The sequence below is a fragment of the Pichia kudriavzevii genome, chromosome 3, assembly GCF_003054445.1.
Source record: "Pichia kudriavzevii chromosome 3, complete sequence".
NCBI classification, from domain to species: Eukaryota; Fungi; Ascomycota; class Pichiomycetes; order Pichiales; family Pichiaceae; genus Pichia; species Pichia kudriavzevii.
Window position 1 is genome coordinate 1,151,880 of NC_042508.1, and position 20,642 is coordinate 1,172,521.

Sequence of the window (20,642 nt, forward strand, 5' to 3'; positions counted from 1 at the left end):
GATTATCAAATTTTTTATGAAATGCAACAACCTTCTAACGCTCCATTTTTTGTTTTATACAGTCTTTAAATTTCTGCAAAGTGCAATTATATGCTGTTTCATATTATGCTATATAACGTGTTAATGCAATGACAATACGTCAAATATAAAAGCAAACTAGCCCAAATAAACCGTATCTGATTGAAAAACTGGGGATGGTTCTTCATCAACTGGAAGACTAAATTGCGAATCCTCTTCTGGTTGTACAAAACCTTTTGCCCTATCATCACGGGAGTCAGTAGCATTTAGCTCATCTCTTCTATCATCAAGGGAACCTACAGAAGCATTGGCAAAAGAGATTGTTTTTAATCTTTTGACCTTTCCATCATTTATATCATCAGCATTGGGTGGTTGCTGTCTTTTTCTGGTTTTTGATACGATATTAGTTATAATAAGTTCATTTCTGGTATTTCTTCTAGAGTATCCTCTCGGCTTTTTGTAAACATAGTTATTTATCTGTGTTTTGACCATCTCAGAAGGATCTTTCTGTTTCATGCGAGTGTCCCCATTGACATCCGCTTCAGGAGTGGACGACCTAAGTCTTCTACTAACGGTATTGGTAGTGTTATCACTCTTTGCTATTAATTCCGACGATTGTTTGATCTTTCTTCTTCTCAGAGCTAGGGATGAATGTGATACTGTAGATTCTTTTCTAATAACATTTGGCATAAGAGAGGCACTGCCGTTGCTGAAAATTGTCACATGCAATGCTTCCTTTCCCACTTTTGGGCATTCAATATTCTTTTCATCGTTGATGGTACATTTTTTGGTGTCAGAATCAGAGGGACTAGAAGAATCTCCTTTGATGGGACTGCTTTCAAGCAGGTAAGCAGTGGACTTTGCTGGTTTATCAATACTATCATTTTTCTCTACTGAGCTATTATCTGACAAATAATCATCTTTGAACCCCTTCTCGTGGTCCGTTATCGTAATAGGTTCATTGAAGTGGACTCCCAACTGCGAGTCTGTAGCTAACGTAGATGTCCTTAACCTCCTTTTTGTGAGTGAAACTTTCCCGTTATTGAGGTTATCTTTGCAGTTATGTTCATTTGTATTTATTTGATCTTTAGCGTCAATATCCTTTTCAACACCACTAGCTCCAAGGATAGATAACTCACTCTTACTAGTTTTAGCTTGGTTTTTTTTCCCTAGCTCAACACCTTTTGATGATGAATCTAAAATCTTTTCGGGATCACTCACACTGTTGAATTCCTTCGTTAAATTTTCCGTGGATTTTATGACTGTGCCTGGTTCAAGCGATTTAGTGACTAGTGATTCCAATTTGGTGTCAGATTGTTTTTGGACTTCATTACTATTTTGAGGTTCCTGTTTTTTAGGTGCAGAATGTTTTTCGTCATCTGTATCGAATAGAGCAATTGGGGAATTTGGTTCTTCATGGCCTATCTGGTCACCATCATATGAATCTTGGGACAACGGCTCCGATAGGTGAACTTTTGTCGAACCCTTTCTCCTTCCTCTTCTTCTAACTGTATTGTCACGCTTAATATCTACCTTCTTACTGTCATCTGATTCTAAATCCAATGCAGTTTTCATATTCATGGAACTCTTTTCGTTCCCACAGCCGCTAGCATAGGACTTTGGTTTTCTACTTCTTTTTGATGTAGATTTTTTTGTCTTTAGCTTCGTGTTTCCACTGTAATTAGCATACCTGTCATTATCTGACGATTCACTCATGTAATCAATGTAGTTGGGACTTTCGTTCCTATTGTATTTAAGTCTGCTAGACTTACGTGTTGCGGCGGTAGAATGTCCCTTATTTTTACCTATTTCCACAGTGGCTGGAGAAGGGTCTATATCGTCTCCCTTTGACTTTACGGATGGTTTAATCTCCTTACTAGATGATGAAGGGGTTGAAATTTCTGATTCCCGAACTGGCTCTTTTTTTTCTACATGAATAATCATTACATCATCATCACTTTCATTGGTTGCAGATTGATCGGTATTCATCGAATGCAAGAGTTTGTTGTCATTATTTGAGTTTTCTCCTTCGAGAGCCTTCTGATTTCTATCTCTCAAAAGTTCCATCTCGATTTTTCTTTGCTCACCAACTGTTATTGTACCAACCTTCATGTGATCCCCGTTTTCCTCTTCCACCTGATTTTTTAATAATCTGAATAAAAGATCACGTAGTGAATCACGGAAATATAACCGTTCTCTTTTGTCAAAAATTTCCTCGTTCTCTTTCAAAGCTTTAGCCAGGAACTTTCTATTTGTGGGGCGCTTCAGAACCTTGTTATTAAACAGAACTGGGTTCTGTAGCATTGTATGAATGTTGAAAAGCACATGAACACCGCAATCATTAAAGTTCTTTTGTTGGGGAACAACACATACACGTTTGCCTATTTCCGTCATATCTACGCAAAACCCAAATTTGTCATTCGCATAACCTATAATAAACCTCCTCAAGTAGTAAATTGCGTCATCATGATTTCTTCTCAACGAATCTAAAACACATATTTGAGCAGTACAGATTGAAGTTTTAGATTTGATTGGCTTCTGCTTTGAATTATCATCAGGACCATTAACAGTATTTAGATGCGATTCACATTGATCTTGAAGTTCAGGTTTCGGTAAATCATCTTCGTTGTTCGAATAAGATTTGTTTCTAAATTCTTTATTCTCATCAGAAATCTCTTCCCCTTGAATTTTCAGATGTTTTGTTTTCAACTGCTTCAGATTGGTAATTACAATAACATACCAATGTAAATCCTGCATTACGGGGACAATGATAAAATCTTGATCAAATAGTGAATCATTATTTTTAAACCATGTTTTCACATTTTGATAGTAATTGTTATCATTAGGATTATCTAAGGGTCTCGACAAACTTGTAAAGAAAAATGAATTCATTAGTTCGACACTATGTCTTTTCAATAAATTAGTTTCCTTAGCAACATGTAGTTCATAGCTTAAAAGAAAATCCAACATTGAGTCATTAATCCAATTTTCATTGTATAAACACTTAAAATCATCGTGGGAGATTGTAAATGTCTTTTTATTTGGGAATTTGTACTTTAGTTTCGGATAGAAATAAAGCTGTTCATCTTCAGGAATATAATCAGCAATCTGAACGTGTCCGTTTTCTTCCACCATTTTCTCATTAGCTCTTTCATCTTCTTCATCTTCATTCATGTATTTAACCTGTGCATTGGTTCTATGTGACCTTTCTCCTCTGCTTAGGCTCGAAAAATCGTTTTTCATTACAGAAGGACTCTGGTTTGTATTAGTCGTTGAAGAGGCAGCACCAAGCGTGCTTTTATAAAATTCTTCTGAATTAGTCTCTTTCCATTTGTTTGCTGTGTAAAAATAAACAAGTGATTCCCTTTGTGTAGGTCGACGTGCTCTATATTTCCGTGAATGCTTAGTGTGCGCTACAAATGATTCTAACTGTTTCAGATTCTCATTTGAAAGACTATATTTGAATTTCAATGCTATTTTTGTGATACCTGAAATAGATCCATCTATAATGAATAATAATGTACTGACATTAATGCCTCGTCTATTGTCACTAACTTTTATGTCATGGATCCTATTATAGGGAATGTTTAACTTTGTTTTGTATGTCATGTTAAGCACGGATATTTTTGTCTTGAGAAAGATGACCTGTAGTCCCTTACCTTCATCTGTAACTTGCTTCTCATCTCCTCTTCGAAAAATGATCTTATCGATACTGAACGTCTGATTTAAGATGTCACTGTTTTTTCGTATAATTATTCCATCACTTGATTTATCTACTTCATCATTTGTTGCTTCCTGCTCTTCTCTAGACTGTTCAGATTGTTTGGTATTAACACCAATACTATTATTATTCCTATTTTCGCTTTGATCTTCCTCCCCCGAGGAATCTAACAAACTGTAGGAATTACTATGCTTTGTTTCTATTTCCATTTTTTCTGAATTGGAGTTATTTGGATCGTTATTGATTTGTATATGTGAATCTGAACTTCTGTTGGAGTTTAAATCTGTTTCTATCTCTATATATCTACTGGAAGCGTTGTTCGATTTATTAGCATCTTGAAGGGGTGTTTCTTCGATATCGTTGCTTCGTAGTCTAAACCTTCGATTGATTCTAGCAGCCGTAGACATGAAACTTCGTTGTGAACTTCCTGAAGTTGTAGAATTTTTGCTGTATTTTGTAGTGTACGAAGTACTGGGATTTAGCGTATTTATAGGCTGTCCAGGTTTCCTGCTCAATGATTTAAATTGTTTTGTCTGAAGGGTCATTTTGGCGTACCACAGAGAGAGAAAAAGGAGCAAATTTTGGATTTTCGTCTCGTGAACACAACGTTTGCTTTTATTTGGAGTAAACAGTTTAAAAGACTTCACACACTTCTCCCTCTTTGTTATCTATCCACTGAAATAAATCCAAAAGAACCGATTTCTCCCTTCAATTTTTTAACGGTATCTCCCTTTCACTTTGCATATATTAGAGATATATAAGATTAGTGCGATACCACTCTACGTTTTTTTCTTTGATTCCATGTTGTGTCTGATCGAGTCGCGTCGCTAATTAGCTTCCTGAAAGAGAAGGTACTTCATGAATTTTCAGAGTGGGAAATGAACCACAGTTACAAATAAATGAAGTTAAACTCGATGAAGAAATATTAGATTTGGTTGTTTCTTCCTGACACGTTTCTTTGTCTCAACACCAACATATCCAGCATGTACAGACACACAGCTGCTAGAACCTCCGTTGTGGTCGGTGGCACCTTGAGTGGATGCCGTAGTTTTGCCACTAACTCTATGAGATTGGCTCCTAAATCTCCTATGCAGGTTTTCGTTGACACATTTAGAAAAGAATGGAAGAAAAGTACAGAGTTAACAGATCAAATCAAGCAATTGAAAAGTGCGACTGATGAGCTAGGTGATTCAGAAGCCTTCAAGAGGGCCAAGGAAGCATATGACGCTGCCCAAAAGGGCAAGGGTAAATTGGGTGAAGGTGTTCAGAAAACGGCGAAGGTTGTTGGTGATGTTGCGTACAAGGCTTGGGAATCACCAGTAGGTCAGGCTGTTAAGAAGACTGCAGAAACTACAGCAAATGTAGTCGATGCAGTTGTCGAACCGGTCACTAAAACCAAGGCTTATAAAGAGGTTTCCGAAGTTTTCGGTGAAGGGTCATCGTCTTATGGTTTATACGAAAGTAAAGAAGAAAGAGCAAAAAGAAGGGAAAAGGAGCTACAAAATAAACCAAAATTAGTCAAGAAGAACGAGGAGGCCGGTAATGCATTGGTTGCTACCGATATCAAGCCAACCTCCAATTTCAAGGAAAAACTGAAAATCAAGCCAGAATCAACTATTGGTAAACTGTTGCTTATTCTGAGAGAAAAATGGGAGGAAGCTGAAAATCCTCTGTTGGTCCTTATTAGAACCATTTTCAACAAGATTGGTGGGCTCTTTAGAGAAACTGAAGCTGCCAAGGTTGTCAAGCAGTTCAAGGAATTTGACCCAGCATTTACTTCCATTGAATTCCAAAAGCAATTAAGAGAATATATTGTCCCTGAAGTTGTTGAGGCATATATTCAAGGCGATGAGGCTGTTCTCAAGAACTGGTTTTCAGAAGCTCCTTTTAATATTTATGCAGCAAAGCAAAAACAATTGAGGGACCAAGGCATTTTCTCCGACGGTAGAATTTTAGATATTAGAGGTGTTGACATTGCTTCCTATAAAATGTTAGAACCAAATAACATTCCGGTCATGGTCATCGGTGCAAGGGTTCAAGAGATTAATTTATTTAGAAAGGCCAAGACAGGTGAATTAGTTGCAGGTAGTGATGAAGATATTTTAATGTCAAGTTATGCAATGGTCATCACCAGAGTTCCTGAAGAAATGGACAATCCTGAAACTGAGGGCTGGAAGGTTTTAGAGTTTGTAAGAGGTGGCTCTAGAGCATACACTTAGGTTGATTTTTTTTTTACTTATTTGTCATATCCTTATGATGTTGTTAATGTAATTATTACTTGTTATATAGTTAATTTTTTTTTTGTTAAATGGCAGTTTAAAGCATTGATTGATGCGAAACTTGAAAAAAAAAAAAAGAAATCAAAGACCAAGAATGAGGAAAATGATTTGATTGATTGATCTCCAACTCTAAAAGATGGATCAGCTGTTTCTCTCTTTGATCATGTCCTTGTTATTCTTTATAACCAATGCCAACAAAGTATCCATCATTAGCTCAGTTTAACGCTAAACTTGTTTTTCCAAAGTTTCCGGATTATAAGATTGTTGAAGTTTCTGATTTCGATTCTTCGAATGAAGAGTCCGATGATAATGAGAAGGACGAAAGGAATGATCTTTCATCTCAACGTTCTCAGTACCAGATACTGCCCAAAGAGGGAGTTTCACGCCTTGATCGAATCAGAGGTTTGGATGGGACTATCGATCTCGGTTTACAACGGAGTGATTTTGCAAAGGATGAGATCCCCGATATGAAAACAAGAAAATTGATAAGTTATGACGATGAAGGAAAGGTAGAACTGAAAAGAGGTGAACCTAATACAAAAGTGCTGACACCATCAGGTGGTTCAGTTGGTATCAACTTTGAATTTGGGGACCGTGGGTCGTCGTGGAGAATGATGAAATTGAGTAAACTTGGGAAAAATCCATCGGAGTCGAAGATCTTTGAACAATATGCGACATTATGGGATTACCAGCTTGCATGCGAGGAAAGGGAGGAATTAGAGAGTCGAAAGATTAAAAAGAGGTCCGAATGGCTATATGGACCATCCCAGAAGTTACTTGCCTCTAGGGAAGAGCATGTGAAGATGAATATGGAAGTTGTCAAAGGTTTCAAGAGCAAGGGAGATGATAGGGGACGAAATACAAGTGATAGAGTTATCAAGATGAAAAGGTATGGCGATGTCAAAACATCCAAGTCCAAGAAGTTAAAGAACGAATTGAAGTTGGCGCATTTGACAAGTCTGGACTATGATGATGATAATGGATTCGCACTATCGAGAGAGCAGATTGAGTCGTTAACAACCTCACCGTAGTTGCGTCATGGTAACAACTATAAAATAGAATAAATAGAAAAGGTTCGGAATAAATAATTAAACTTATAAGCAGCCCCAAAACAAAAACTATAAAGTATAACAAACAAGTTTATAATGTATAATAAAGTGGAAAAATGTCATATAGTGTAGAATAAACAAAAGAAGGAAAATTTATGTGTTTGCGATATAGAAAAAAATTATGAGAAAAGTTGTATAATTAACAGCTCTGTTCATCAGAGATTGTAAACGTAATTTAAATGTTCCTATGTATCATTATGTAGAGATTAGAAAAGAGTTTTTTCTTTTTTTTTTCTTTTTTCTTCTTCTGGTTGGTAAAATAAAAAATAAAAAAATAAAAATAAACCTAACTTTTAGTATTGATGTACCTATTTCTTTTCAGTAGATTCTTCCTTTGCAACATTCTTGTCACCGGAGTTAGAGTCATCATCTAAACTCAACTTATCTTTAACAAGAATCTTATGGCCTTCTTCTTGAACATTTTCAGACTTGATTAAATGTTCTTGTTCTTTCAAGACCTTCAATCTTTGCTCGGTTGTGGCATTATCATTTTCAACGAAAAGCTCTTGTTCATGGTAGAATTCGATTGGTAAGGTAGTCAAGACGGCCTTTAAAGCTTCATGAGTTGAAGGGTATCTCTCCACTTCACCATAAATGTAGGCATTAGTTAAAAGCATCAAAGTAGACGGGATTTTTTCATGTAATCTCATGTCTAACCATTCATTAAGATATTGCTTCATTTGTCCTGGGGTTGCATTGAACATATGAATACCACGAGAAGCACAAGCTTGTTGCAATTCAGCTAAAGATAGAGAATCAACACCTTCATCTTCAATCAATCTATCATCTTCCTTAATTTTCAGCATCTTATGACGAATTCTATATCTTAGAATTTGATCAGTACCATAAGGTCTGATATTGATGTATTTTGCCAATGCAATCAAAGTACCTCTTGGAGAATTATCTAAAATCAAATCATCCTTGAACATCTTTGCGACTCTTAGCAATTGTTGTCTCGAAATTTCATTTGATCTTGAAGATTTGAATTTCTTCATGAAATCTTTGAAATCAGCAACTTGTTCCTCAGTTAAATTGGTTGGTAGTTTAACCATTTGCTTTGAGTTAGTTAAAACTTGGGCAACCTTATACCTGGTGTTTCTAAGAGAAGCCAACTTTTTGTTTTTATCAGCTTGAGATTCATAGGTTGAAGGCAATAGACCTGGGAAAATCTTCAATGCAACCGGCAATAACAATTCAGCAAATGGAATCAAGACAAACATAGCAAATGGGAATAATCTCAACACATCAGCAGTTGTTCTTTGTAATTGTCTGTATTCTCTTCTAGTCAACTCATAACCAGCAGTCATTTTCATTAACAATCTAGTAGAGATTTTGATTTCCAGACCTAACAATTTAGTACCTTCCCAATAATGATGTGCTTCATGTTTCACCTTCTCCCAAATTGTCATTTTTTTTGGATCAACCTTCACAGGCACAACAGGAGCCGCAACAGAAGCAGGGTTCTTTGATTTATTTGCATCGGAACCGTCCTTAGAAGAGGAGGATGAGGAGTTCAAACGGACAGATGAAATGATTGGAGTGAACAGGGAAGGTCTTTGGGTAACAGGACGGAATTTGGTGGTTTGAGCTGCCAATAGGACAACTCTAGAGAATCTATTGATTGACATTTTTTTTGGATGCTTTTGTGGTTGTTGTTATGATAATTCTTTATGGAATGTTGTACGATATGGGTTTGCCCTCTTTGGATAAGCAATTTGGAAATTGTTTTCTCTTTACGCCAATGTAATCCAATAAAAAAACTTGGGTATCCTTAAAACGAGCTATATACTGTGTTCAAGAAGAGAAAAAAAAACAAAAATGAGTGACCAATTAACAGAATCTTTAATATTGAAGAAATCTAAAGATTGGACAGTGTAAAGAGTTGGTAGGATCTTATTATAGTGTTAGCAAATAGTCCAATATGTAGTGGACCTGAAAATACTAATAAAATAATAAAAAAGAAAAGTGGGCGAAATTGGCTATACTAGTGGTGTATGGATGTACTTTGAGTTGGCATATACTTTCACCGAGAAGATAGCGAGAAGGAAGGGTATGTGGGGGGTAAAAATGGATGGAAGTTAAAAGAAACAAAATCCAAAAAAAAAAATAAAGAAACTGCAAGAGGATGAAGAAAAGTGAACTTAAACTGACAAAAGAGATACGATTTGATCCATTTGACACCTAGGAGAAGACAGAGACAGACAGAGACAGTGACAGAGTGTCAGAGAGAAACAGATTCTAACAAAGTAACGGTGAGACCATACCAACAAGAGCTTCCCAATTGAGAAAAAAAAAAAATAAAAAAAAACTCACTCAATTTCCCGTTAATTATAAAGGACAAGTAGACTCTATAAACCTCCTTCTTCTAAATGTTATTTTTATACCCTGTATGTATTTATTGTCAATAAATTACAGTTTCCTTTGTTATAGTACTTGATTTGAGTTACTCTATTATTCTCTTGTATATTTTTTTTTCCCTGTGGCCTGCCCAAATAGGAAGGCGCGAGGAACTAGGCTTTATATGGTAGGGAATTTCGTTGGGGGAGAAGAAAAACGGGTTTTAGGGAGCAGACAGGGGCGGAAAAGGGAGTAGGTGGGAGGGCTAGATGATTAGCCCCAAGATCTAGTGCTGGCTCCGACTCGCACAACATGCTGAAGAACGCGTCAAAAATAATAGACGCAAAAAATAGAGGAAACACGAGGTCGCCTTTATCCGAAAATTTCCGAGGGATTTTTTTTTCCAGTCTTCACAGGTTCCATATTTAGTCTTGCGAAAGGAAGAGCTTGGGTTTCTTGTTTTTTTTTTTTTTTTTTTTGGCACAGGTGCGTGGATGAAAAAAAAAAAACACCTATGTCACGTGACACACACTCGCCACATGTCACGTTCTCGGGGTGCCAAAAGTAGTGCGTGGCGCAGTGAAGTCGATCGACGCAAGGTCTGGTTTTACTTGTTTCTTTTTCATTCACTGGATAAATTAAAAAAAAAAAAAATCTTCCCTTCGATTCTGAAATGAGGAAGAAAAAAAAAGTTTGCCTTTTTCACTACACACACATACACAGACGCAGCTTTGTATGTACATAAATTTGTAAATATATAATTTTTTTTTTTCTTCATGAAAAATATCACAATCCAGTGGTGTGTAAAAAAACAAAAAAAAAAACATTTTACTTGATTTTGTCAAAGTGCTGAAGAACACTTAAAATTTGTTTAATAAAGAACCTGTTTCTATCAAGTACACACTGGCCCCATCTCCAGCATACTAGACATGGCCAAGAGACAAAGAGCAGGCTCCCACTCTAGTGGTGACGTGGAAAAAGTGTCTGTTTCGGCTGCAACTTCAGTGAGAGAGGAAAATCCGTCATCTACTGACGCCAATTCTTCTATTGATGCTAAGGCGGAGAAGCAATCGCTGCATTCTCCTCATGATGATGTCTATAGCAAGGGTGTCGAAAATGGTGATGATGGTGATGATGGCAGTGATTTGGAGAAATCTAATGATAGGAAAGTTGAGTCAAGTCAGTCTAAAGATAGGAAAAATATAAAAAGGCAAAAAATTTCTTCTCATGATATTCAGGTTGCAAGGGAAACAGCTGAACTATTCAAGTCAAACATTTTTAAGCTCCAAATTGACGAGTTGGTCAGAGAGCTGAGATTGAAGGACTCGCATTGTATTTTAATAGAAAAAGTCCTCCATAAGTTGAATAATATTATCCAAGAGGTCCCAAATTCAGATCGCTTCTCATTGGAAGAAGCTTATGCGTATTTTGAAGACACCAATGTAAAGATCCCCTTCCCCGACCCAAAACCCTCATCTTTAAACTATAAACTGCAGTATACCGCTCCAGATGACGTATCTTTAATTGGTTCATTTGGCTTGAAAACTGCAACAAAACAGAAATCGGGCATGTCGATTGATGTTTGTCTAACAATGGGGAAATCTTTGATCCAACCAAAAGACTATTTGAACTACAGAATACTATACAAGCAAGCGTTTTATTTAGCTTATTTGGCACATCATTTGTCCATCAAGGCACCTGAAAATAATTTGCCCATAATTGTCAAATTCGATTATCATAATGGTAACACTTTAATTCCTTCCTTAATCATTAAGAGTGATCCAACTTCGGATATTTCCAAGCCTCTACTATTCAATAAAACCAAATTTGAAATTAGAATATTGATTGGGTTGCCATTTGGGATTTTTGAAAGCAGAAAGTTATTACCGGATAGAAATTGTATCAGAATCCAAAACTCTAATGTGACATCAAATAACGATTTGCCTCCAACACCACTATACAATGCCTCGATTTTATCGACTTCAACTTATAACTATTATCTCAAATACTTATATACTACAAGAAAGTCAACCGAAGCTTTTAAGGATGCTGCTGCTTTAGGTCGGTTATGGTTGTCTCAACATGGATTCTCCTCCAATATCAACCAAGGTGGCTTTGGTCATTTTGAATTTAATATTTTAATGGCCGCTCTTTTGCAAGGTGGTGGTATCTCTGGTAACAAGATCTTGCTCCATGGTTATTCATCATATCAGTTATTCAAAGGTACCATCAGATATTTGGCAACTCAAGATCTTTGTGATGATGGTTACCTTTCATTTACATCTCTCATCGATGAAAACAAGTCGGTATATAAGAAAGCAGGTTTCAATGTTCCAACAATTTTTGATAAAAATACTAAGATCAATTTACTGTGGAAAATGAACAAATCTTCTTACTCAATACTGAGGAAATATGCAATCGAAACTTTGGACCTATTAAATGATTTGGTAATTGATAGGTTCCATCAAGTTTTCCTCATCAACAATTCAAATCTAAATTTGAAGTACGATTCCAGTGTTATGATCCCATATTCTAAATTGATCGAATTGAATGAGGACAAATTTGGCTCCCTGGAGAAAATTGCCTATGTAACATTAGAAAATTATTTGGCACATAAAATCTACAAAATCCTGATCGAAGCTTTAGATAATAGGATCTACCAAATTGATATTAGGTGGAGTGAGAACTCTAAGCCTTGGTCTCTAAACAAACGAAAACCAAACAATAATGCTGATGATCTGTATCTAGTTGTTGGTTTATTTTTGAACCCAAGTGAATCTGATAAAAGGGTCACGAAAGGTCCATTACATACGGAGAAAGAGTTGGGTGAAAAATTCGTTTCTTTTTGGGGCTCTGAAAAGGCACAAGTGAGAAGGTATCTGGACAACACAGTCCAGTGGAGTTGCCTATGGGAGGTATCTCCCACTGATTCAGTTGTCTTGACAATTGTCAAATATATCTTGGATAGACATCTCTCAACCTCAACCAATGAATCACATATGCTATCAAAGCATCTGGTTGTGAATTCCTCCAAATTCACCTCATTACTTCCACCTCCTTTAATTCCTCATAATTTACAATCTCAGCCTTTGATTCTGCCAGAACATTTTATTAAACTCAAAGCTGCTTTTGAAAACACTTCCAAGGATTTGACTGATTTAAATTTACCTTTACAAATCAGAAATGTTCTTCCGATTTCCCCATCTCTAAGAAATACTTCAATTGTATTACCCGTTCCATTTGCCACAGGTAATCCGAATTTTTTCAACGAATGTATCATCCAATTTGAGACTACACATCGTTGGCCTGAGGAAATCAAATCCTTAGAAGATACGAAAACTGCTTTCTTATTAAAAATTTGCAATGAATTATTGCAAACTAAAAGTAATTATTACAATGCATACATCGTGAAGGACGAATCATCCGTACCTTATAACGATTCGATCAAGGTTTTGAGAGTTTTAACTAATGATGGTTATGGATTTCAGTTCAGAATAGTCACAAATAATGATGAGTTTTTATATCTAAAGGCAATTGAACAGGCATCCAAATTAACTAGCGGTCCTTCCCAAGTTTTCACAATTGAAAATTCATACATTAGGTTTATGCAAAAGTATATATCATCTGTTAAGCACCATCGTAGTATTGCTACGTTGGTCACTCACTTCCCTTACTATTCGGCTACTGTCAGGTTGTTTAAATTGTGGTTAGATTCTCAAATGATATTGAGTCATATCCCGGAGGAGGCTATCGAGCTGATTGTTTTACAACCTTTTATTGATCCAGCTCCTTATGGTGTGCCAGGCAGTGTGATGGCTGGTTTTTTGAGGGTGCTAAGGTTCCTAGCTAACTGGAATTGGAAGGAGGATCCTTTAATTCTTGATTTATCCCGAGAATTCAACTCAAAATATAGGGAAGAAAAAGATTCTTATGTTGATAAAATAAGTGATAAAATAGATTTGCATACCTACCAGAGTATGAATAAATCCTTTGCCAAACTTAGAGAGCACGATCCTCAAGGTGTGAAGGTACCATATTTCATCGGTACTAAAGAAGATATATCCGGTAAAACATGGACTCAAGGAATATCTTTGGTAATTGCCTCTAGATTGACATCGCTATCAAGGGTTGCGCTTGATGTTTTAACCCGGGATGACAAAAATTATGAAATCAAGGATAGTTTACTAAAATTGATCTTTACCCCTGCTTTAAAGGATTACGACATAGTAATTAAACTATCTTCAACTACCTTAAATCATAAAAAATTACGTCGGTTAACCGGTATCATGCCAACGAACGTTAAATTTAAAAATCTTGTTGATTCAATCACGGAGTTCGAGGATACAAACCAAGTAACAGATCCTGTCTTAGCGTTCTATAATGATCTGGTTTCAAGATTTGGTGAAGTTATAGTTTGGAGTATTTCCAAATTTGATGGTGTCTCTGATGCCAGTGAGAGGGTAATTACAGGATTAATCGTTCCAGGCAATACTTGTAGGAAGTTTAGGGTTGGTATTGGTTATCCTATGAAGCCGACCAAGGAAGATGGTAAAAAAGAGGTAGTGGCTCTTGACATTGATGATGTATTAAAAATATGTGCTACCTTAGGTGGCGATATGATCAAGTCGATTGATGTCAAGAAATAGGCCAGATAAATAGACGTTTTTGTATATTCCTTATCTCATAATCAGTGTAACAATAATATCATTTTATTTCAAGCTAGAATATTTTTCATGCTTATATTATGTTACGCGAGTGAATTAAATGATACAAGCCCTAATCAAAATGATTTGCCGGTACATCATTATTCCGCTCACCTTGCTGATGCACGTTCTAAAGTACTTCTCCCCATTCACTTGCTAATAACTTATCACCATATTCTCTTAATACATATGATAATACAGATGAGGGCGAATGATGCTTTTAAGCGAAACGATGAAACTGTTTACAAACAACAAATTAAATTTTTGACCAAGACATTAAACACAGATAATTCAATTGTGCTCTATGTTATCTATTATTTACTACTATTATTTGATGGGTCTCTAATATTATTCATCCTACGATGTTTTATGCAAATGTTTATTAGCCATGTTATTGAGGATGCGATGGACAATAATGAAATAGTTCCCGGATTGACACGTTCAAATGCACTTCAAAGCTTGACTGGCCAGAATATTTCGGGAGTGGGCAATGGTGGAACCAGTAACGAAGTTGACGAGTTTCGAGGATTTATAGGTAACTTATCCATGGATCAAAAGAAGTTTCTTATTCGTAAGCTTATTGCCTTCATGGTTTTGATCTGGGGGTTCATGTTTGCATACCAACTATCGTTCTGCATGGGGAACACATTTGATGGGATATGCTATGATATATTTGGTAGAATTACAAAGACGTTGAAGGACAGTGCATATATACCTGATTATTTGAACTCCAATAAACTCTGGAACGTAAATGAAGCCTTTGATTCGGGTTACTTATTGATTAGTGTTATTGGGGAAATGAGATTTAGAAACCCCTTGACTAAATATTTTACGATAATCCTATTAGATATTATGGCTATGGGTTTCCAGTTTTTAGCAATAATAATTGACTACGGTATAGGGTTTGGAATGATTGATAGATTTACTTCCAACGATGAGGTTGAAAATGAAAGGAGATTTGATGGCATGCAGGGAAAAACATGCATCTGCCGTATTGATCCTATACATTTCTTAAAAACAATTTACAGCTGATGCGTTTGATTACTCATGTATGAAAAGGATGTGCTTTACTTGTGTATAAAAGTATATATTTATGTTATTTTTTTTGTACGATAGTTTACAGGAGGAGTGGGAAATGAGCAACATTGGAATGACAACCCATTCAATCAATTCAAGTTACCAATTGGGCAATTTCTTAAATATTCAGCCTTGTTTCTGAGGATTCTAACAGATTTGAAAAAGATTTCTTCAGGTGGCATAGCGCCTGTACTTTCGATATTAAAGATAAAATGATCTCTTTTTCTTCCTAATTTAACTTTGCCGTTGAATTTCTCATGTCTTAGCACTTCTCTGGAAACTGTATCTTTTCTTGAGTCTTTAACAAAGGCCTCACCTTTGTCGTTTATACCAATGACACCAGAGGGGAAACAGTTTTGGAATTCCAAAGCATCTTTACCGGTGATTGGCTCCTTGATGTCAATAACCGGCAAAAGTCTGTAAGAAGCAGTCGAGACAGGAGAAAACTTGGCATGATCTGCACCGATACCTAAAACACAGTGCACTCTAAGTGATATTTCTTGACCTGGTCTTAGCTTCGCCAAAAGGATGTTTGGATCGCAGGGGACCACTGGATTATTAGCAAAGAGATCAACCTGGCGGCCCTGAGGTTCGAATTTCAAATGTTTGGCATAGACTTTATGGTTTCTATAAAGATTGTCGGGATCATTTGAATTTGGATTAGCGTTCGGGTTTTTCGAACATACCACATCTAACGACAAAACAATTGTATTATCATCCGTGAACTTATCCTTTTCTTCTGCATCCTTGTTGATCCAAGTCAGTTGGTCTGGATCTACTTTCAAGGGAACCAAACCAATTCTATGCGCTAGAACTTCGTCTTGTATAACAGAGGTGTTGTTGAAAACGTACACATACTCTGGAGCAACAGATGGAACCTCGGCAATCATGATCCGACGGAAGGCATTCGCAATGGAGGTATCGATACCAATCAAATCAAAGTTGGCGGTTCTCTCGGAGATAAAGGAAATGTCCAACTTGAAGTTCTTCCTGAAGTTTTCCATACTCCATTCCGTACCTACAGAATCTGCAGAATATCCAGGAAAGTCTGTGGACGTGGTGTTTGTCACTCTGTCATGCTCTATTCCAACTATGTTAGACATATCTAGATGAGGGGGTGCTTCTTTTACCGTTTATTCTCTAAAGGGAAAGCTGCAGACAAACGATTCCTATTGCAGGTTGTTGGGAATTCTTTGTAATTAAGCAAATCCATGATAGAAAATAAAAAAAATTTCACCTGAAAATTGAAAAAAAAAAGCAAAAACTAAAAGAGAGAAAAAAAAAAGGAAAGGGAAAATCCCAAAATTCCTCGCCAGATTGAGAAAACTGGTTTTTGCTATTCATAGAACCCGAGACTGGAATCAGCTATTGATAATTGGCATTACTTTGGCTAAGATACCGCAACGCCGCAACGCCGCCTAGCAGATAGTCTTGGTGCTTCACTTCATAGACAAACGGTTTAGCAGGAAAACAGGTCAAACCAGCCTGTGAAGTCTCAGTATAGCCACAACAAGTCCAGCCATGCCAAGTCCTCCAATTGTGCCCATAGCTTTCAGTCCAGCTCGAGATACAGGCAACTCCAGCAGCCCATCGAATCTGTCCTCCGAGTCGTCTACGCCAAGTCGTTCACGGATCTCAAGTCGGGTTTTCAGTGGAAGCGTGAGAGGTTCCAGGACCCCGTCGTTGATTATCCCGGTGGTCTCTACATCGGGAACTGCAGAGGAGCTCGAGAAGGACAACGATTTAGTTGACATTGATGTGAATCTAAACGACGCAGAAACAATCCAAGAGACCGACTCGCAACCAGGGTTCTTCAATGAACCATCTTCTCCAAAACTACCTGCTCGGCCGCCAGCTACCCCAAAGAGGCCGAACGCCAATGATTTCAAACCGGAGTCGCCTGAGGAATACGGTATGGAGAGAGTAGAGGGGCTGGAGTTTTCCCCGGCTTCAATTCATACTTCCAAGACACGGCATAGTGCACGCCATGATGATGGAAACGATATGGGTGAAACGCTCGATTCTGTTTTGGGTAAGCACTCCGATTCTGAACCTATCAGTGTTCAAAATGAGAAATATTTGATTGCAAATAGAGAGAATCAAATCAAACATGTTGTTGCACTGTTACAAAAAGCCAACCTCGTGGTTCCAGATGGCGTTTATTTCCAGAAACTGCGCTCATCAAACTCCTACATTGAAGTTGAGAGTGAACTACAAGCAGGTTCTTACGATACAGGAGACTTCCCGACACTTTTCACACTACTATTGAACTCACTACGAGTTGCTGAAACTGCCTTCTCACATGCTTCGAAGCTCAACCCACAAACGGAAAAGAAGCTAGATACAACAATTGCCGGATTGCCATTTTTGGTAAACTCTTCGTCCGAGCAAAAGGCTAGATTCAAATCAGATATCTCGAGCATCTACTCTGTACTTGAGACTATTGGTGAGCTCAGTATAGATGAATACGTAGATATAAACACCAATTCGGTGGCTACAGTGAATCTAAATGCTTTGGTTGCTGCATTTGTGTTTAGGTTTGCATCTAAGAATATACTACCCCAGGCATTGGTTCTTGCACTGTTGCTAGATACATTCATCGTTAAGGTATCTGAAGAATCTAAAGAATTTTCATTTTTACTCTTGCGTGCAGTTGAAGAATCGGACCCGTCGTTCTTCTTATACGAGAAGAACCCGTTGGGATATGTTAATTCTTTAATCCAGTCGAACGAGTTTTGGTTGAATTTGGTTGAACAACTATTTACAAATGATAAGGTCTCTAATGTGCATCCATTGGGGTTAACCATAACCCTTCGTAATATTGTTATACATGGAACGAATTCACTTGTTGAAGTGATTGTTGGTTTAAAGAATCAGCTCGAAATATTTGGTGGTGATATTAGTAAAGTTGATGGTCCACCTCTTCCTGTGCATTGTAATATACTACGGTATCACAGGGAGTATACTATTCTCAATGATTCTGCAGCGTCCCAATTGACTAGTCATACTTTAGAGAAACTATCCGCAAAACACGACGAATTGGAGTCAATTTTATCGAGGAAGAAACACGCGTATGATGAACTGTTAAATAACTATAAACAGTTGAATGAGGAAAAGATGTCAGTATCTTCCAAAATTAACAAGCATAAAGTGGAAAACGAAAAATTGGCGGCACTCAAACGCCAATTGGCTGCCCAGGTAGAACAGGCGTTAGGCCAATTTGACGTGATAAAGCAAACGATGGAGAAGAATCGCCGTGTTCAAGAACTCAATGAGACAATGGTAAAGGAGATCGATCGCCTGAAGAAGGAAAACAAGAAACTGAAAAGTTGAGCTTGCTGCAACTGATAAACCTTGGTTCTAATTTATGTATGTACATGTATTTATGTGATTATCGTGTCGATATTGTAATGTTTGATAGTTGAAACTGTAGAAGATCACCAATGAGCCATCCAAAGGAAAAGAAAACGTTAGCTGGATTTTTACTTCCTAGACGTACACCCTGGAAGAAACTGATTAGGCGAGAAAGTAAATTACCATTTTTCATGTTCATGAATCTCGTTTTGAATAAAATACATGTGAGGAAAACAAGTCTGCCACGTTGCCAACTAAGAACACACCATAGTGAAACGTTAGCAGCAAAAAGCATACCCAACACTAAAACATGAGGTTAACAACTATAATTCACAGTGCCTTTGCTTTGATAGCCACACTATTATCGTGTTTTTGTTGCACATGCCATGCCATTGCTATTGGCAAAGGTCTCATTAGAATTGATGACCAGAATTTCAGTATCAGAGAGACCGGCGTGCCATTGAACCTTACAGACACCAGACTATCCATTGCATTTACAATTTTGAGAGATGGTGATTCTTCTGAGTTTGTAAACCCAAAACAAGTGATGGTGTCCCTGTCCAGCCCAAACATAGGGTCCGAATTCTATCTACATCCACATCTAATTGAGGGCAAGATCTACGAATCCAACATCTTGGTCAGCGATATCTCTTCATTTCTTCTTTCTGCAGAAGAAATCAAGGTCACTGTAATTACGGGGGACCCAGATACTACTTACAACGATATTATCAGCTTGGGAAGCATTAGACCATCTGCGAAGCTTAGACAGAACAAACATGTTGAATACCCAGATAGATTCCAGGCTAAACCTGAAATCCATCATATTTTCAGAGAGCCTCCAAAGAGTTTGCCAACTTTTGTCACTTTACAGTTCTCCCTTCTTTTATTCACCCTATTGGCAGTATTATTTTTCTCATGGAGGTATTTTAATGCGGTCAACTTTGAAAATTTGGGTAAGTTGTCACCGTTCACATTTGCTTTTTTGGCTACAATAGCGCTTTTTGAATACTATTTCTATGATTATTATCTTGGAGCATCTATATTCACGACTCTGTACAGGGTCGCAATTACAGGAATAGTTGCACTGTTTTTTGGATCAAAAGCATTGAATAACCTGTATTCCTTGAGAATGGAGGATAACCGTAAAACTGTTTAAATTATGCAGGGAAATAAAGTATATACATTAAAAAAAAATTGTATTAGCAATCAGTAAATGTATTCTCTAACCATCTATAATAATTACCTTTAAATCTCATTAAATTAGGGAGATACATACCAATTATAATCTTCCCTGCAATCAACCCCATCGGTATAACACTATACGTTCGACTATCAACAGAATCACTCAAGTTATCACCAGTTACCCAAACATGTCCATCAGGCACAATAATATACATATCATAAGGATCACGATCCCATCCTTTTTCAACTTTGAGTTCCTTAAATCGAGAATTGAATTCTTCTAGCTTAGAACCTTGTAGAGCCTCATTCTTCCCCTTGCCATCAGTGATTCTGTCACCATTTGTGCAGTCTATATTGTGAGCACTGTTTTTTTTCGTAGCATCCATATAGTTTGTTCGCAATCTTTCAATGTTATCTCGACTCGGATCAAGTAAGACAACGTCTCCCGGCATTCCCGTAATTCGTTTACATACCCAACTATCTGGCTGTGTTGGTTTCCGTGCTACTATCAAGTCACCCATCTGTATATCGTTGCCATTCTTGTAATGCTTATCAACCACACAAAAATCATTGTGCACTTGGAGTGTCGGTAGCATGCTTGCTCCCTCAGTTTGCGAAATTTCGTAGCATGAAGACGTAAACAGATGTAATGCCGCTATCGACCTAATAGATAGCGATGCTATCCGAGTCAAGTCCTTTATTATCGAACTCATATTTTCCGATGGATCTTAAGTAATATAACTAGGGGGTTTTGACTTCCCCAATTATTTTTTCATCAATAGTCATTTGTTGTTAGTCGAACGCACATGTCATTGGAGTTTCTTCAAAGTCTACTGGAATTCGCGGAGAATCGGTTAGCTAT

At 37.2% G+C, this 20,642-nt stretch overlaps 10 protein-coding genes across 10 annotated transcripts; 6 read left to right on the forward strand and 4 right to left on the reverse strand.

Moving 5' to 3' along the window:
* Window positions 1–156: 156 nt before the first annotated feature.
* C5L36_0C05360 (uncharacterized protein) lies at window positions 157–4,284 on the reverse strand (the record flags this gene model as incomplete). Its single annotated transcript, XM_029466222.1, has 1 exon — window positions 157–4,284. The coding sequence occupies one exon, from the start codon at window positions 4,282–4,284 to the stop codon at window positions 157–159; it is 4,128 nt and encodes a 1,375-aa protein (XP_029322082.1).
* Window positions 4,285–4,722: 438 nt separating this feature from the next.
* On the forward strand, window positions 4,723–5,958 carry C5L36_0C05370 (uncharacterized protein; the record flags this gene model as incomplete). The annotated part of the gene is made up of 1 exon (XM_029466223.1): window positions 4,723–5,958. One exon carries the CDS (start codon window positions 4,723–4,725, stop codon window positions 5,956–5,958), a length of 1,236 nt encoding a protein of 411 aa, XP_029322083.1.
* A 248-nt stretch (window positions 5,959–6,206) lies between these two features.
* C5L36_0C05380 (uncharacterized protein) lies at window positions 6,207–7,049 on the forward strand (the record flags this gene model as incomplete). The annotated part of the gene is made up of 1 exon (XM_029466224.1): window positions 6,207–7,049. One exon carries the CDS (start codon window positions 6,207–6,209, stop codon window positions 7,047–7,049), a length of 843 nt encoding a protein of 280 aa, XP_029322084.1.
* Window positions 7,050–7,435: 386 nt separating this feature from the next.
* On the reverse strand, window positions 7,436–8,755 carry C5L36_0C05390 (uncharacterized protein; the record flags this gene model as incomplete). The annotated part of the gene is made up of 1 exon (XM_029466225.1): window positions 7,436–8,755. The coding sequence occupies one exon, from the start codon at window positions 8,753–8,755 to the stop codon at window positions 7,436–7,438; it is 1,320 nt and encodes a 439-aa protein (XP_029322085.1).
* Window positions 8,756–10,393: 1,638 nt separating this feature from the next.
* Window positions 10,394–14,110, forward strand: C5L36_0C05400 (uncharacterized protein; the record flags this gene model as incomplete). Its single annotated transcript, XM_029466226.1, has 1 exon — window positions 10,394–14,110. One exon carries the CDS (start codon window positions 10,394–10,396, stop codon window positions 14,108–14,110), a length of 3,717 nt encoding a protein of 1,238 aa, XP_029322086.1.
* Window positions 14,111–14,197: 87 nt separating this feature from the next.
* On the forward strand, window positions 14,198–15,199 carry C5L36_0C05410 (uncharacterized protein; the record flags this gene model as incomplete). The annotated part of the gene is made up of 1 exon (XM_029466227.1): window positions 14,198–15,199. One exon carries the CDS (start codon window positions 14,198–14,200, stop codon window positions 15,197–15,199), a length of 1,002 nt encoding a protein of 333 aa, XP_029322087.1.
* Window positions 15,200–15,333: 134 nt separating this feature from the next.
* Window positions 15,334–16,347, reverse strand: C5L36_0C05420 (uncharacterized protein; the record flags this gene model as incomplete). The annotated part of the gene is made up of 1 exon (XM_029466228.1): window positions 15,334–16,347. The coding sequence occupies one exon, from the start codon at window positions 16,345–16,347 to the stop codon at window positions 15,334–15,336; it is 1,014 nt and encodes a 337-aa protein (XP_029322088.1).
* A 418-nt stretch (window positions 16,348–16,765) lies between these two features.
* C5L36_0C05430 (uncharacterized protein) lies at window positions 16,766–18,577 on the forward strand (the record flags this gene model as incomplete). Its single annotated transcript, XM_029466229.1, has 1 exon — window positions 16,766–18,577. One exon carries the CDS (start codon window positions 16,766–16,768, stop codon window positions 18,575–18,577), a length of 1,812 nt encoding a protein of 603 aa, XP_029322089.1.
* A 331-nt stretch (window positions 18,578–18,908) lies between these two features.
* C5L36_0C05440 (uncharacterized protein) lies at window positions 18,909–19,754 on the forward strand (the record flags this gene model as incomplete). The annotated part of the gene is made up of 1 exon (XM_029466230.1): window positions 18,909–19,754. One exon carries the CDS (start codon window positions 18,909–18,911, stop codon window positions 19,752–19,754), a length of 846 nt encoding a protein of 281 aa, XP_029322090.1.
* Window positions 19,755–19,797: 43 nt separating this feature from the next.
* Window positions 19,798–20,493, reverse strand: C5L36_0C05450 (uncharacterized protein; the record flags this gene model as incomplete). The annotated part of the gene is made up of 1 exon (XM_029466231.1): window positions 19,798–20,493. One exon carries the CDS (start codon window positions 20,491–20,493, stop codon window positions 19,798–19,800), a length of 696 nt encoding a protein of 231 aa, XP_029322091.1.
* Window positions 20,494–20,642: the final 149 nt, after the last annotated feature.